The sequence below is a fragment of the Nuphar pumila genome, chromosome 7, assembly GCF_984573655.1.
Source record: "Nuphar pumila chromosome 7, dmNupPumi1.hap1.1, whole genome shotgun sequence".
NCBI lineage: Eukaryota > Viridiplantae > Streptophyta > Magnoliopsida > Nymphaeales > Nymphaeaceae > Nuphar > Nuphar pumila.
The window spans coordinates 4,201,071-4,215,254 of NC_143255.1; the positions used below are offsets into that span (position 1 = coordinate 4,201,071).

Sequence of the window (14,184 nt, forward strand, 5' to 3'; positions counted from 1 at the left end):
CACAAATGGCCCCTATGAAAGGAATACTCATGAAAGATAGTTAGATTTATAGTGAGTTGAATATGAGAACAACGATACAAAATGCATTTGTGTAAGGATAATATGATAAATTTATTTTCATAATTACATTAATTTAACATTCAGCTTATGTCACAAATGTGACTGATATTTTGAAAATATCATGATAAAAATTGTGATATTTTTTGTATAATACAGAAAAGGTTATATTCTCCAGATATCATTTGTTTTATAAATACATTTTATTATGATATTAACACGGTAAAACAATTTATGTTTTTAGTTATTACTTTTCTGAAATTTGTTCCTAAAGAACCATATTTTTCAAGAAATATTGTTATATTTTCCCTTATCCAGATTTTTTTGAGAACGAGTTTTGCAACATTGGATTAAACGGTAGGTGGTAGAGAAATGTGTTTTTAGATTAAAGGTGGTGGAAATTTGGGGTTTTCTACAAAATATGAAAACTATGGTGGGTACAGCAATTCTGATGAAAATTTTGGTTTGAATTTAATACATACAATTTTTTTTTCAACTTCCTGCTCTTTCTCCTTTTTTTATGCTTAAGGCTATCTGTCAAGTAGGAATTAGGGAAGATCAGTTTTCAAGTATGGTGACGTAGGACCCTATGACGAGCAAGGTGTGTTTCAGGATAAAGTCATTCTTGTTTGGCTGCCACGTTTTGAAAGTAATGGCGTATTATGGAGATTTATAAGCTTACGAGATGGTCGTTGTGGGAAAAGATGATGTATTGTTATTTATGGCAAGATATTATGAGGGGCTGTTTTCCTAGAAGCAACAAGTAATCAGCTACATGTTTTTTGGAAAAGATAATTATCAGTGGGTTAGCGCAACTAACAAGTCGGGGTGGAGACGTTCCGTGTGACGCAACCGCGTAAAAGCCGTACCCACGTTCAAGGATGACAACGGATTGGATTTGGGTAAGATATCCGAACAGTTCTGACTCGGAATAGTCTGATTCGGTTAGCACAATAGCATTAACGGTGTATCTGGGTCGGGTATACCTGACCCGACCCATCGTTACAAACCGATCCAATTTTAGTAGACTCATGGGTTTGGGTTGGTCCAAAATAAAAACCCATAATGAAAACAGGTAGAGTATTGGGTATTACAAATATGAAGAGCTGAACCTGTTCAAACCCGACCTGCATTTTATGCCCAACCCATATGGTTGTCCATATTGTAAAACTAAACCGAACTGAACCCGAACCCTTTTTATTCTTGAACTGATCCAAACCTGAACCCGAAATCTAACACAAACTCAAACCCGGTTTATATGCACCGAAATAGCATGGAAATATTCTTGTTATATTTAGATTTTGGCATTATTTAGAATAGTCAATAAACTTTAGCATATAATCTTCTTAATGAATACCTGATTCCATTAATTTACATATGTTTTTTATTTGCGGGTAATTAGGTCTAGAATACCAATCATATCAAGATCTGAGATGAAACCCGAACTGATCATACCCAAACCCGTTAACCCAAATGGGTTTACTTTTTTTCTCAGTCATACTCGGACCTGAACCCAACCCGAATCAAAATGGATCTATTAAAGACCTAATCTGATACATACCCGAATCTGATAACCCATATATGGGTCCACAATTTTTAGCTGCAATTGAACTAAATTGGGTCAGGTTTGGGTCCTACTTTTAGATCCAATTTGGAATTGGGTCCGATAAGACCCGAGCCAAACCTGACCTAGTTACACCCCTAAGTAGCATCTGATTACTAATCAGATTTGGTTTCAGCATACAGCTTTACATCCGAGTCCGCTAAATCATTGGACCTGATCACGTATAAAATGCACTTGATTAGCTAATCGGATCTGGATTCAGTTTACCTTTCCACCCGATTCCTAACCCGAATCTCAATTTGATTAAGCAAAACTTTATTTGCTGCCTACTGGGGAAGAAAACTCAGTGTGAACGTATCTTTCCATTCTTGCTGAGATGGATCGGGTCTGACATCTTCCACATTCAGTTATGTCCCAGAAGACCCAAAACATGTTTAAATATGGTTGTAAGTGGGTTAGTTCAAGCTTGATATTGAATTAGGCCTGAAAAAGGACCCAAAGCCAGCAGATATGAAGCTTGGTTTTGGTTATATCATTTATTTTGGACCCATAGTATTAATTTTTAATATTATTTTAATGGCTTTAACATGTATCACGTTCTAATTGACATGTAATATTTTTTAATTATTTTTGCCGATTCAAAACGATTCACTTGAGAATCGGTATCGTCCAATTCACCTGAATCGTCGGCCAAACGATACAGGTCCCATTCCGATCGTGACAACATTGGTTTGGAGTCCAGGTGACACTTTTTGGGTGAGGGAAAGTAACGTTAACAGTTATTCCGTACATTTCAATATTTGGTCTAGTTCTTTATAAGTTGGATTTGGTTAAATTTAGACGTAAACCAAACCCGACCTATAACTGTTTGATCTAGAACCAACTCTAATATAAATCAGTTGGATAGACAAACAATTTGGATTTGGTTTAGCTCAATTATAAACTGGGTTGGTAGTGGATTAGGCTCAAACTTGGATGAGAGGATTGAACTTATATATTTAGTGTTAAAGTACCACTCATCTGGTAGGGCCAACTTGTGAACGTCACCAAGTTGAAAGGATGTCACGAGTTCAAAACCCATAGAGGCATCCCCTGCTGCATGGTTGAAGCAAGGGGTGGCAATTTCTGACACGACCCGCCAACCCGCCTCTTAGGCGGGTTCGGGTTGGGCTTAAGCCAACCCGTTTAATAAACGGGTCGACCCGCGTAACCCGTTTATTAAACAGGTCGGGTTCGGGTTGGGGGTATGCCAACTCGCCAACCCGGCTGACCCGTTTAATAAACGGGTTAGGCGGGTGGGTCAACCCGCCAACCCGTCTGACCCGTTTAATAAACGGGTTAGGCGGGTGGGTCAACCCGCCAACCCGTCTGCCAACCCGCCAACCCGACCCGTGAACCCGACCCGCCAACCTGATCCGTCAACCCGCCAACCCGACCCGAAAACCTGACCCGCGAACCTGAAAACCCGTTTACCCGACCCAACCCATTTATTAAATGGGTTGGCGGGTCGTGTCGGGTTACCCGTTTATTAAACGGGTCGGGTTCGTGTTTGCCATAGCCGACCCGTTTAATAAACGGGTCGGGTTCGGGTTGAGGTATGCTGACCCGCCAACCCGACCCGATTGCCACCCCTAGTTGAAGCTGGATGTACTCTAAAATGGGCAGAGAGGATCTTTAGGATTTTACCAAGAGAAGTACTGCAAATCAAGGTTGTTAAATGCGATGAGGCGAAGCGAGGCGTTGAGCATGTTATGAAGCGAGGCATAAGCCTTGAGGCATTGAAGCGTAAGCTTCATGATCAAAAAAATAAAATATATAATATTAATAAAATAGCACTGGTAAATGTTTTTTTTAATAAAAATATACATATATGAGCTTGTTATATACATATATGAGTTTGTTTGATGGTTGATTTAGTAAATATAAGGTTTTTGAAGGACTTGAAAAATAAATGGCTCCCAATTTTTTTAAATTATAACCTTGAATTTGTTTTCATCAAAAACGGCCTAAACAAAAAAAAATCTTAGTGATGCATATAAATATTTTTTTCTTGGACATATCAAATGCATACATGCAATAGAACTATCATGAAACTATAGTTTTTCAGCAATGCACTTTTGCGCACGATCTCTTACTTATATACAGGTATATGTAAATTTAATTTAGTTATACTAATGAAAGATTTTTAGTGGTTTACCACCACGCCATTAATCGGGAGCTATTAATGCTATTGAAAGAAACTTAGCATCAAACATTTAGCTGAAATCATAGTGAGGGCAATCCAAACAGTGTTATATTTGAAATTATTTTAGATAATTATGTATTCAAAGCAATTTCAGAACGCTTCAGGAACTGAGGGTGCGCCTCAATACCTTGAGCGTGGGCCTCGCCTGTGAGGCGTACGCTTCAAGTACTGAGGCGTACGCCTCTCACAACACTGCTGCAAATGCGACTAACCGGGGCTTTGCTTGTCTGGCAGGAGCAGTTAGTGCACATTATCTTGTGTTGCGACGTTGCAAGTTCAAATTCCAATGGTATGATTGTATAATTGGCAGGGGTCTGCCTAATCCCAGTTTTCTCTGTGGAAAAAAGGTCTGAAAATGCAACTGTGCGGTGGTGATGTGGGGGTTTTCCCTTGGCTTAAGCCGAAAAAAAAAAAAAGGAAAGAAAGTATTGAGATTGGTTAGGTAACTACATAAAAATAAGAGCATGTGTATATTTAGTTAGGCTCACCTAACCCACTTATCCTGCTGGGTTAAAAAAAAAAAGGGAAAAAAAGTATTAAAATCGGTTCAAACTGGATCTAATCAGCTCAATTCTTCTATTTAGTTAGGCTCACCTAACCCACTTATCCGGCTGGCCCAATCCAATCCCATGTCCATTAAAGGCTGAGGGTTGAGTCTCCAATCTGATCCGTAAGCAAATTATCCCAGCAGGTATCGACTTCAAGTTGGACCTGGTTATTATCAGACACGCGTGGAGCTTGGTCCCGACTGAATTTGTTCCGAGATCCATGATCGACTCAGTTCAGGATGGGCGGTGTTAGGCCCATTGAATTCTTTTAGGCTGCATTTGATTCCTATGGTACTTAACGTCAGGGGTAACCCTGACCTAATCTGCCCTCTGCCCTCATTTTTTTTCATCCAAATCCATGTTTCAGACTGCACAATGCAGCCCAAACAAGGCTCATCTTGAGTTGGGTATGCGACCCGATATCCACTTTAGTAGGGAGAGGGATCAAATTCTTAGGAAAAACGGTGAACAAGATGAAGATAAAAGAGCAAATAGCTACCATGAACCCATTTGTTTAACTGCCACGAGAATCATTCTCTCACACAAATGATTTCAATTACCTCTATTCTCTCATGTCAAGTCAAAACTAACTTAAAGAGAATGAGGCATGAGAAAATGACAAGGCATTTGCTGTGCCAAGTGAGTCATTTTCTCATTTGTCGCCAAAATATGAATCACAAAGGGAAAATTCTGATTCTTTTTTTATGACAAGGAACCTTCACCCGCTGCAAGAAAAACTCCGGGTGGGGCCCCACGACCACCCTGCCTTGTGTGGCCCACCTCTGAAAGCTACGGACACACTCATGCACCAGTGGGGTTTGATCTGATGTCTTCCTCTCAGCACCCTCCCAACCACCTTGCTGGCCACACGAGCGACCCCATTGTGGTCCCTTGTGATACTAATTCATACGATTCCAAATCACATTTGATTTTAAATTGTATGGGGTTGGCAAAGCAGTTGTGCCATAGATGATGGGAGTTCTGGTTGGGGTTTCCCAACAATTTCGAATTGTCTACTCTTAAACTGTTTCGTCCAACTTGTAAGGAACAGCGACAGGCTGACTCCAAGAAGCATGTATAGGTTAAGACGAAGAACGTGGTAGGCAGGGTCCAAGAAATATGTAAAGGCTTAGACATGATATTCCTTCAGCCATGCATGTACGGTCTCAGTAGGGGTGGTCATCGGGCCGACCTGGCCCAGCTCGATTAGGACCGATAAGGGCTCGATCGACCCGATCCATGTCTTGGCCCGAGCCTAGCCCAACTCATCCATACTCGGGCTCAGGTTGGGCTCCTTAGGCACGGACACAACGCCTGAGAGAGATAAGAGAGTGAGTCGAGTCCATTAGCCCATGACTTATCATTATCAAGTTAGGGATTTTGGCCATTATCAGTTGGCATCCAAACGGGCAACATCTCTTTCAGAACCTGTTACTATGGGCAGGTTGTCAGGGCATCATCCCCAACATTCCTCAAGTTGATTGACACGTGTCAGACCCTTTCAGGGCCCGGAATGCCCATCCTCCGATGCATGTAAAAACAACAAAACCCAAAAAGTTTTTTTTTTTTTGCCTAGTGCTAGAATGTAGGGCTGGTAACAAACCGAATAGGTCATGTTGAGGCTCGGTTCGTTTACTAGTGGATTGAGAACGTGATTTGAGCTCCGATCATCCCAAAATAAGACGAGTCGTGTAAAAACATTTCATGTTATTTATATTTAGTATATATATTTTTATGTATTATACTTAAAAATATATAAAACTTTTTATAAACTACACTTAATAGTTCATATTTTAAATATATATTTTTCATTCATCCTTCTTGTATATATATATATATATATATATATATTTATGCATTCTTTCTTTTATATATTACATAATATATATAATTTATCTATACAAGCACTATCGAGCCAAGCCAAGCTGAACACTTTGTGTTAGGGCTCGACTTGTTTAAGTTAAACAAGCTGCTCGTGGCTAGGCTCGCCAACTATATAAACCGAGCATGAACGAGTTCCTGATGAGCCGAACCGAGCAGCTCTGTTCGTTTACCAGCCCTACTAGGATGGTAGGATCATTGAGCACTACTAGATGTATATTGGCTATAACACACACAACAAAACAGGCTGAATCCGTTTCACCATCCATGAGAGATTAAAGATGATATATCACCTAGATACTGCAGCAAGGTTTTTTCTTTTTTCTTTTTTTCTGTTACACAGAGGAACGGGCGCCGTGCTGAATGTCAAATTTTTTATAATTTGTCAATAAAAAGTCTTAATACTAGTATGGATATAAAGATTAATAATAAAAATTATATATAAAACAATTAAAGATTTCTATGTATATATTCACCTTTTATAAGCTAATATTTATTTAAATCAATAACCTTTTAGAATTCGGTAAAACATAAATTAGCTTTAAACTTCACTAATCCATTATTTTTTGTTGTCCAAGGTTTTATAGGTTGATTTTATTGCTCTAATCGATATGTATGCAATAGTCACACAGTTTTTGCAAAATTTTATTGTATGATTAAGATATTCACATGTCATTAAATTCAAGAGCACAATGAGATTTTATAAATGTATATTTTTAAAATTTAACTATTTGCAGTTATTACTGGCAAACTTAAAAATTTGCCAATTAATCACGACTCAAAGGAAAAGGTTAGCTTAATTGATTTTTATTCCAATTAATTACAATATGGCAATATGGGCAATCCCACCCATATGACGGATCTCTCTCACTCTCTCCGATTGATTGCATGCACCTTTTGATTGCCAAAAGATGACACTCAATACAAGATATGCTGTACTTCAATCCCTTTCCTGTCTCCTGATTCTGACTTTAAATAAAAAATGTATAATTATGAGTAAATCTCTCTCTCTCTCTCTCTCTCTCTCTCTCTCTCTCTCTCTCTCTCTCTCAGATTGATTGCATGCACCTTTTGATTGCCAAAGATGACACTCAATACAAGATATGCTGTACTTCAATCCCTTTCCCTTGTCTCCTGATTCTGACTTTAAATAAAAATGTATAATTATCAGTAAATCCCCTAAATGTTTTCCCAAAGATACACAAAAGGTGGCTGTTAGCTGTTTCCCTTCTCCCTCATCCTCAACATAGCAATGCACATAAAAGATGCAAGAAAAAAAAAGGCAAAGGATATACATAAACAAAAATTCCAAAATGTTTACAACAGTAAACAGTCACAGGCCAGCAGATATCTCAAGTCATGGTTCACCTTTTCCTACCCTTTCCAGAATAACCCTTTAGTTGTTTCTCTGGTCTTTCATCACCACTCTTTGCACTCTGCACTGCACGTCTCTTCATGGGCCAAGACGATCTATTCCCATCTTCACCACTCTTGACATCACTGCCCATTGGAACCTTGTTCTCTGCAGAACCTTTACTGGTAACATGGTGTTTGCTCAGCCGAGAGCTTCGAGGCTTTACTGGATTTGGGATCTGGTTTGCAAGAAGAGCATTTCTCTTATTGTTACCTTGTTCCTTATGCATGAATTCCCTGGACCTTTTCGCGACGAATTGCAGTAAAGCGATGGCTGAATTGTACTCAGATGAGCTCTCTGGGTAATAAACCAGAGCATTCGGGATCTGGTTTGCAAGAAGAGCATTTCTCTGATTGCTACCTTGTTCCTTATGCATGAATTCCTTGGACCTTTTCGTGACGAATTGCCGTAAAGCAATGGCTGAATTGTACTCAGATGAGCACTTTGGGTAATAAACCAGAGCATTGTTCAATAAGAGCAGAAGATCCCTCAGCATCTCCAAGCTTGTGGTGTAAAGGTTCTTATCTACACTTCTCCTTATCATCTCTAGGTCCATATGCCTCCTTATCAGCTTTTTGTATCTAGCCCTCCTCTGACCATCCAAGAAAAACAGTTTTTTTAACCAATGATTCAACGAAGTTGAAGCTATATTATCATCAAGGGCAGAAAAACACCAATTTCATTCACAAAAAGTAGATATGCAATCGATGTAAATCCAGTCCATGCAACCATGTCACATGGACACGATACAGGACACCATTTTTTTGCAGCAGGAGACGGACTTAACTTAAAGTATCTTTGTGAATTGCAATAATGTGGACCAAGATGGTACATATCCAGAGCAGTAGTAATGTGAAATATTTTGCATTCAAGGCCATTGAGAAAATCTCATTACCATAAACATACAACCCCGGAAGCAACAGGCCATAAATGGTTAGTGGTCAATCTCATGCTATTTCTATCTTCAATGCAACTTGCACTCTTAATTCCATAATTTGAATATAAAAATAAATTGGCAGCACAGATGAGCCACAGTTCTTGCCTGAAAGGCTCTCTGTTCATGGCAAAAACCAATTACAATACAATGTTTCAGTTCGTCTAAAACAATCATATCACTGGTAAAAGCACCATTAGGCTCCCTACCAAAGATGATCTTTTTTCCTTCTTATATAGCATGAATTTCAATCAAAGACATGCAAAATTCGGTTTAATTTAGCACTTCCATAATTCTAAACAGAGCATTCACATAATTTACTCTAGCTTACCTGACTCTCGAGCTCGCGACCAAATACCGCTCCATCCTTGTGCTCCATGATGCAATCCAGAAACCTCGGTATCCAATCCAAATTCGAGCCCACACTTTCCTTGCCTCTGCTGTCATCACTAGAAGCCTTGACGATCTTCCCATGATTTCTGATCGTTTCATCAGTCTCTTTAGCAACAACAGTGTTGGCAGAGCTCAACACATCACTCTCCCCTGTACCACCACCGCTGCCAACATCCCTTGTCCCTCTGCACACTTTCCTCCTCCTCCTCCCTCTTCTCTTCCTCAGAGTCCCGAGAGCCGCCGCAGGCTTCTCCAAACCCTCCACCAACTTCACTTTAACCCCGTCACCCTCAGCTTCTCGATCTCCCATGGCCAGAGCATGACACTCTTGCGACCAGTTCTTCCTGACATCGTCCACACCCTGTGTGATGCTGCCAGCTGATGAACCATCCTTGGATTTCTCCTTCCCGGTAGACTCCCTGCCATCGACATTCTCTGCCGGCGACGAGAATTTCGGCCAGCAAGAGTCATCGTCCAAGTGGTCGCTATCGCCTTTCCCAGCCTTAAGACTTTCAAGCTTCGACTGCAGCGATCTGCAAAACATGGCCAGTGAATTCTGCAATCACCAGAAGAAGTGTGTGCATGTATGCACGTCTGGAAATAGAAGTACTGACCCAATGGAGTCTTCAGACTTCTCTATCTCCCTCTTCAACTCTGCAACTCGGAGCTTCCTCAACTCTTCGAACCACGCACTACAAATTAAAGATTTCTTTGTGCTTTATGTTTTAGCTAGCAAGCAAATCAAGATTGTTTTTCTACAATGTCAATCTGAAGTTGGTACTAAATTCCCTACGTTGTTGTCATGTACACGGTCAGGATTTTTGTGGAGCTAATATTAAGAAAACTACTAAAACGGTCAAAAGTTAAAATTTTAAAGAGCCCATAGTGTCGTATCGTGTCTTCGTGTCAATATGACACTCACTGTAAAAGGCGTGTCACTGGGACGCCAACCAACCCTTGCTCGGATTTATGGACCATCAGATTGGAGAACAAAAAGGATCAGATACCCGCTACTGTACTATCCATCTTACGGTGCTACCGAAATCGAGCCGAGATCAACCACGAACCCGAGACGGTCAACCAGATGGAGAAAAAACACTCCCGGCCAAATATGGTCCGAGCCGAGACAACCGTACGAGTCATGATCCGTCTCACCAACTTCTAAAACCCGAAACAATTGATGTGCACCGGTCAGCACGACTCGGTTGACTCATTCGGTTCGTAGGTGAATCATATGGTCCGAGTCAAAACCGAGTCGGTGTCACCAGAATCCAAACCGAACAACACAAGTCTCACATGTGGATCCCATATGGGTGCCTGGATCTCGTCCTGTCATTTGAATCAGATATTGGAACAAACCCGAACCCGTTGATCCTCCAATCAACAATCAGATTCGGTTCAGTGCGGAGACTCACACCTCATCTCAAATCCAAAACCGAATCCGACAGATACCAGGATCCGATTATGTGCAACACTATGTCCGGTTAACCATTTTAAAGCTAGTAGGATCAGATTCGGTATTATATAATTTTTTTCATCCAAATCCAAATCCAAATCCTTAATTAGGTCAGATTTAAAACGTGAAGTCGGGCCCGTTTACATGCCATCAACGTCCTCGAATAAATCGGCGATTTAATAGGACGGATGGCAAGGAAGGTCAGGCGCCAACCTCACCAATATATCCACAATCTACCAAATATAACGGAAACCTACGTCATGGCATCCGCGTAATTTATCCATCTTTCTAAGGATAAATAATTAGTTTGCGGATCCATCAATTATTTGTAGTCCAGGGGTATTTTTCGTCATTAGGAAAAGCAGGGGGAGAAAAATAAATAAATCAATAAATAAAGCGTTTTTCGCACCCACTATATCGCTTTTGCAAATCGTCGTACTTGGCCTTGCACACCTGCGAAAATGACCAAAAAAATTTCACAGAATTACCAAAATATCACTACATAAAAACCTCTCTCTCTCTCTCTATATATATATATATATATATATACGCCCTTAATTGGTAACTAAACAAACCAAATAGAGTATATTTGTCAATTTATCTGAAAATAGAAAAACAAAAAAAAACGTCAAAACAGTGGCTTCGACCGAAGAACGCGATAATGTAGGCCAATATTTTCTCTACAACGTGATTACCAAAAGTGCCCTTCCCTTATCAAAAAATGACCAGGGACCATATTCTTTCAAACAAAGCTAAAGCCCAGAGAATCACTCCAACTTTTTCATGTGTAAGCTCAAACTTGTCCATTGACCGATAGATTTTCGTGCTTTTTTTGTTTCACAAAAAAGAATATTAAAAAAAATACAAATTCAACGAAGCCAAGAAAAGGACAAGCTGACTCATTTGCCCCTAGTCAATATAGTAAATGACCAATGTATCCCCGAAAGCCAAATTTATTGATATAGGAAAGGATACTCAAAAGTCAAGTGAAATTGGGAAATGCAGCCAGCTGTATATCCTTAGGATAGACGCGTATATTGGGGGACAAAAAGCACACGACTAAACACGTGGCAACCCAACCACATGGGCTTGTTTTCAAAAAACAATCCAGGTCGCGGGATCGATTTCCCTTTCTAAAAATCCGAACGACCGAACGCAAACAGAGAGAAAAGATCAGGTGCAATATGATTGCACAAAAATGTGTACATTAAGCACCTGATCACCCTCCATCTTGGGAGAATAGGGCCTGTCAGGTGTGGGGCCCAAGACCTGATAGAGGGCGATCAGTGCTTAATGCACATTTTTTTGTGCAATCATATTGCACCCTATCCGGACTCGCAAACAGAACAAGTGAAAAGTGAACACGTCAACTTTTTGCTTTTCTAGAAAAGGCAACTGTGTCCCCAACAGGGACAAACTAGTCATTTAATAAATTGCCATGTGACCACAGCATATCAACGGCCATGGAAATTCAGCGAAAAATAACAAAAATCCAAATCGAAAATAAAAAATTTAATTTAATTTTGAGAGCGAGAGAGAGAATTACCTCGGGGTTGAAAAGGTGGGGGAAGAGGGTTCGGGTCCGGACCTCCGAGGCGACGGAATCCCAGGCGGCGGTGCCGTGCCGGAGAACTGCCCCGCCGAGGACGAGTTCATCCCACGTCCCCCACCTCACCGGCTCCGCCCCCTCCATATCATACAACCGGCGCCTTCCACGTCACCCTCGCGGCCTCGCATCGTTCATCACCGCCACCGGTGTGAACGCCGGGAAACCGTTTTTCTCTTGAAAGATCTCAGCGAACAAAGGAGAAAAAAGAAACTTGGTTTTGGTTGGCGGTTTCCCGGGGGGGGGGGACCGGGGGTTGGTTTTCTGGCCTGATAGAGTTGGTGGTTTTCGGAGGAAAAAAAAGGGCGGTATTTTATATGGTGGTGGGGGTGACGTGTTCGTGGGTGTTGAAAAGATTGGAGGAGAGAAGGCCAAAGGGGGAGAGGAGGACTTTTTAGGTTTCCCTTCACCACCTGACCTTCTCTTTTCCCCTGTTTATATATTGCCCTTGGGTTGGATTACTAAATTGCCATGGCCACTGGGTCTCGGCTCTCGAGCTTTGGGTCGGTTGTAGGTGGACCCGGTTTGATTGTGTATCCCTAATAAATCTGTTGATACGACGCCACAAGTCTCGTTGTGTGGAAAATCTAAGTGAGGTAAAGTATCGCCCTAAACATAAACTTTTTGGTGTTTCGAAAAATATATGAGAATTTTAGATAAAATTTTACTGTAAATTAAATTATAAAATCTAAAACCATAGTCCCAACGGGAGAGAGAGATGGGGATGGGTACGGGTTATACAAGGCCTTCAAAGTTTTAGGTACGTATTGATTGAGATGAGTCTCCCAAAATTTTGGTACGAGTTTCTAGCACATTGGTGTGTTGTAAACCACGAGGTCTCGATTCAGAGAAAACTAAGTTGTGTGAATAAAAACTTAGAAAAATAAAAAAAAAATATATTAAAAAATTTGCATAAAATTCAAGAAAAATTAGCAAGTTTAATCAAACTCTTAATTTTGAACATGTACAAAGGGCTCTCATCTTTTTATAGAGAGATACCCAAACCAAAATTCAAGAATTAATATGATAAACTCTTAAAAAATCTAAAACTCTTTTTAATTATCCTAATATTATTAAATCTGAATATCGGATCTAAGATCAATTATAAAATAATCCAAATACTAAAGATATTCATAAGAAATAATATGGAATGCAAATGATCCAATAAAAAATGTAAAGTTGGATATGCATCGCTTTCCTCTTGCATTAATCTCCTCGGGTTCGAGAAAACTTGCCCTCAAGTCTTGTTCCCGCCAAAGCTTCTTCTAATTTCATTCCACTTTGTAGGTTAAGAATCTTAGATATCGATGTAGGTCCATAAACTTAGTAGGCTGAACTGTTCTGATATGCGTATGAAAGCTCAAAATATTCTTTCTGAACCATTCGTAGTCTTCTGGATCCTTCTGTTGATTTGGATTAAATGGATCCAATGTCTCTAAAGTTTGTTTGATCCAATCTGAAGAATTCCAAATGATTTGGATTCCTCGCTTTATCGTTCTGTGCTCCAAATGATGTTGTTGACGTGCTCCAAAACCAAACTCGATTATAAATAAAAGAGTCAGTTTGGGCCAAACCCAGGTTCCATCAAATAAAATTTGAATCTGGAATAGTGGATCTGAGCCCAAAGGCTTAAGGATATACCTGAACTGGGCCCAAAGAGGTGTAGCTCAGTTCAGGGGACTCAGAACCGACCCAACCGAATAAAACAGGAGGGGCCGATTCGTATACGAATCGGTTCTCCCACCATCTATCTAGGACCAAAATGAAAAAGTCATTTTGTCATTCAGGACCAAAACGGCAAAACCATTTTGCCGTTTAGAACTAAAATAACAAACCCTTTTTGGCGTTTGGTAGTTGCGACTTGTTTTCTAAATAATTTGTCTTTGGAAAGTTGTATCTCACCACTTTGATATCGAAACAGAGCAATTTTTGTTGCATTGGAAAGCTAAGATTCCTAACTTCATTTCATATTTTGGGTTATTCTCTTAAAAGTATATATTTCTATCCCAAAAGTTTTATTTTTATTTTCTAATTTTTTTTTGGACAGTTTGTATTCCAGGAAGGAGATCTTCGCGCTCTGATGTCA

General features: G+C 40.1%; 1 protein-coding gene across 2 annotated transcripts; it reads right to left on the minus strand.

Moving 5' to 3' along the window:
* Positions 1-7,369: 7,369 nt before the first annotated feature.
* LOC149830920 (uncharacterized) lies at positions 7,370-12,472 on the minus strand. Of its 2 annotated transcripts, XM_090011919.1 has the most exons (5): positions 12,039-12,472; positions 10,902-10,945; positions 9,651-9,728; positions 8,975-9,569; positions 7,370-8,301 (listed from the first exon to the last, which is right to left on the minus strand). In XM_090011919.1, exons 1-5 carry the CDS (start codon positions 12,183-12,185, stop codon positions 7,660-7,662), a joined length of 1,506 nt encoding a protein of 501 aa, XP_089868045.1. In that variant the 5' UTR covers positions 12,186-12,472; the 3' UTR covers positions 7,370-7,659. The 2 variants fall into 2 exon arrangements, with proteins under 2 accessions (XP_089868045.1, XP_089868046.1); XM_090011920.1 differs by lacking the exon at positions 10,902-10,945.
* Positions 12,473-14,184: the final 1,712 nt, after the last annotated feature.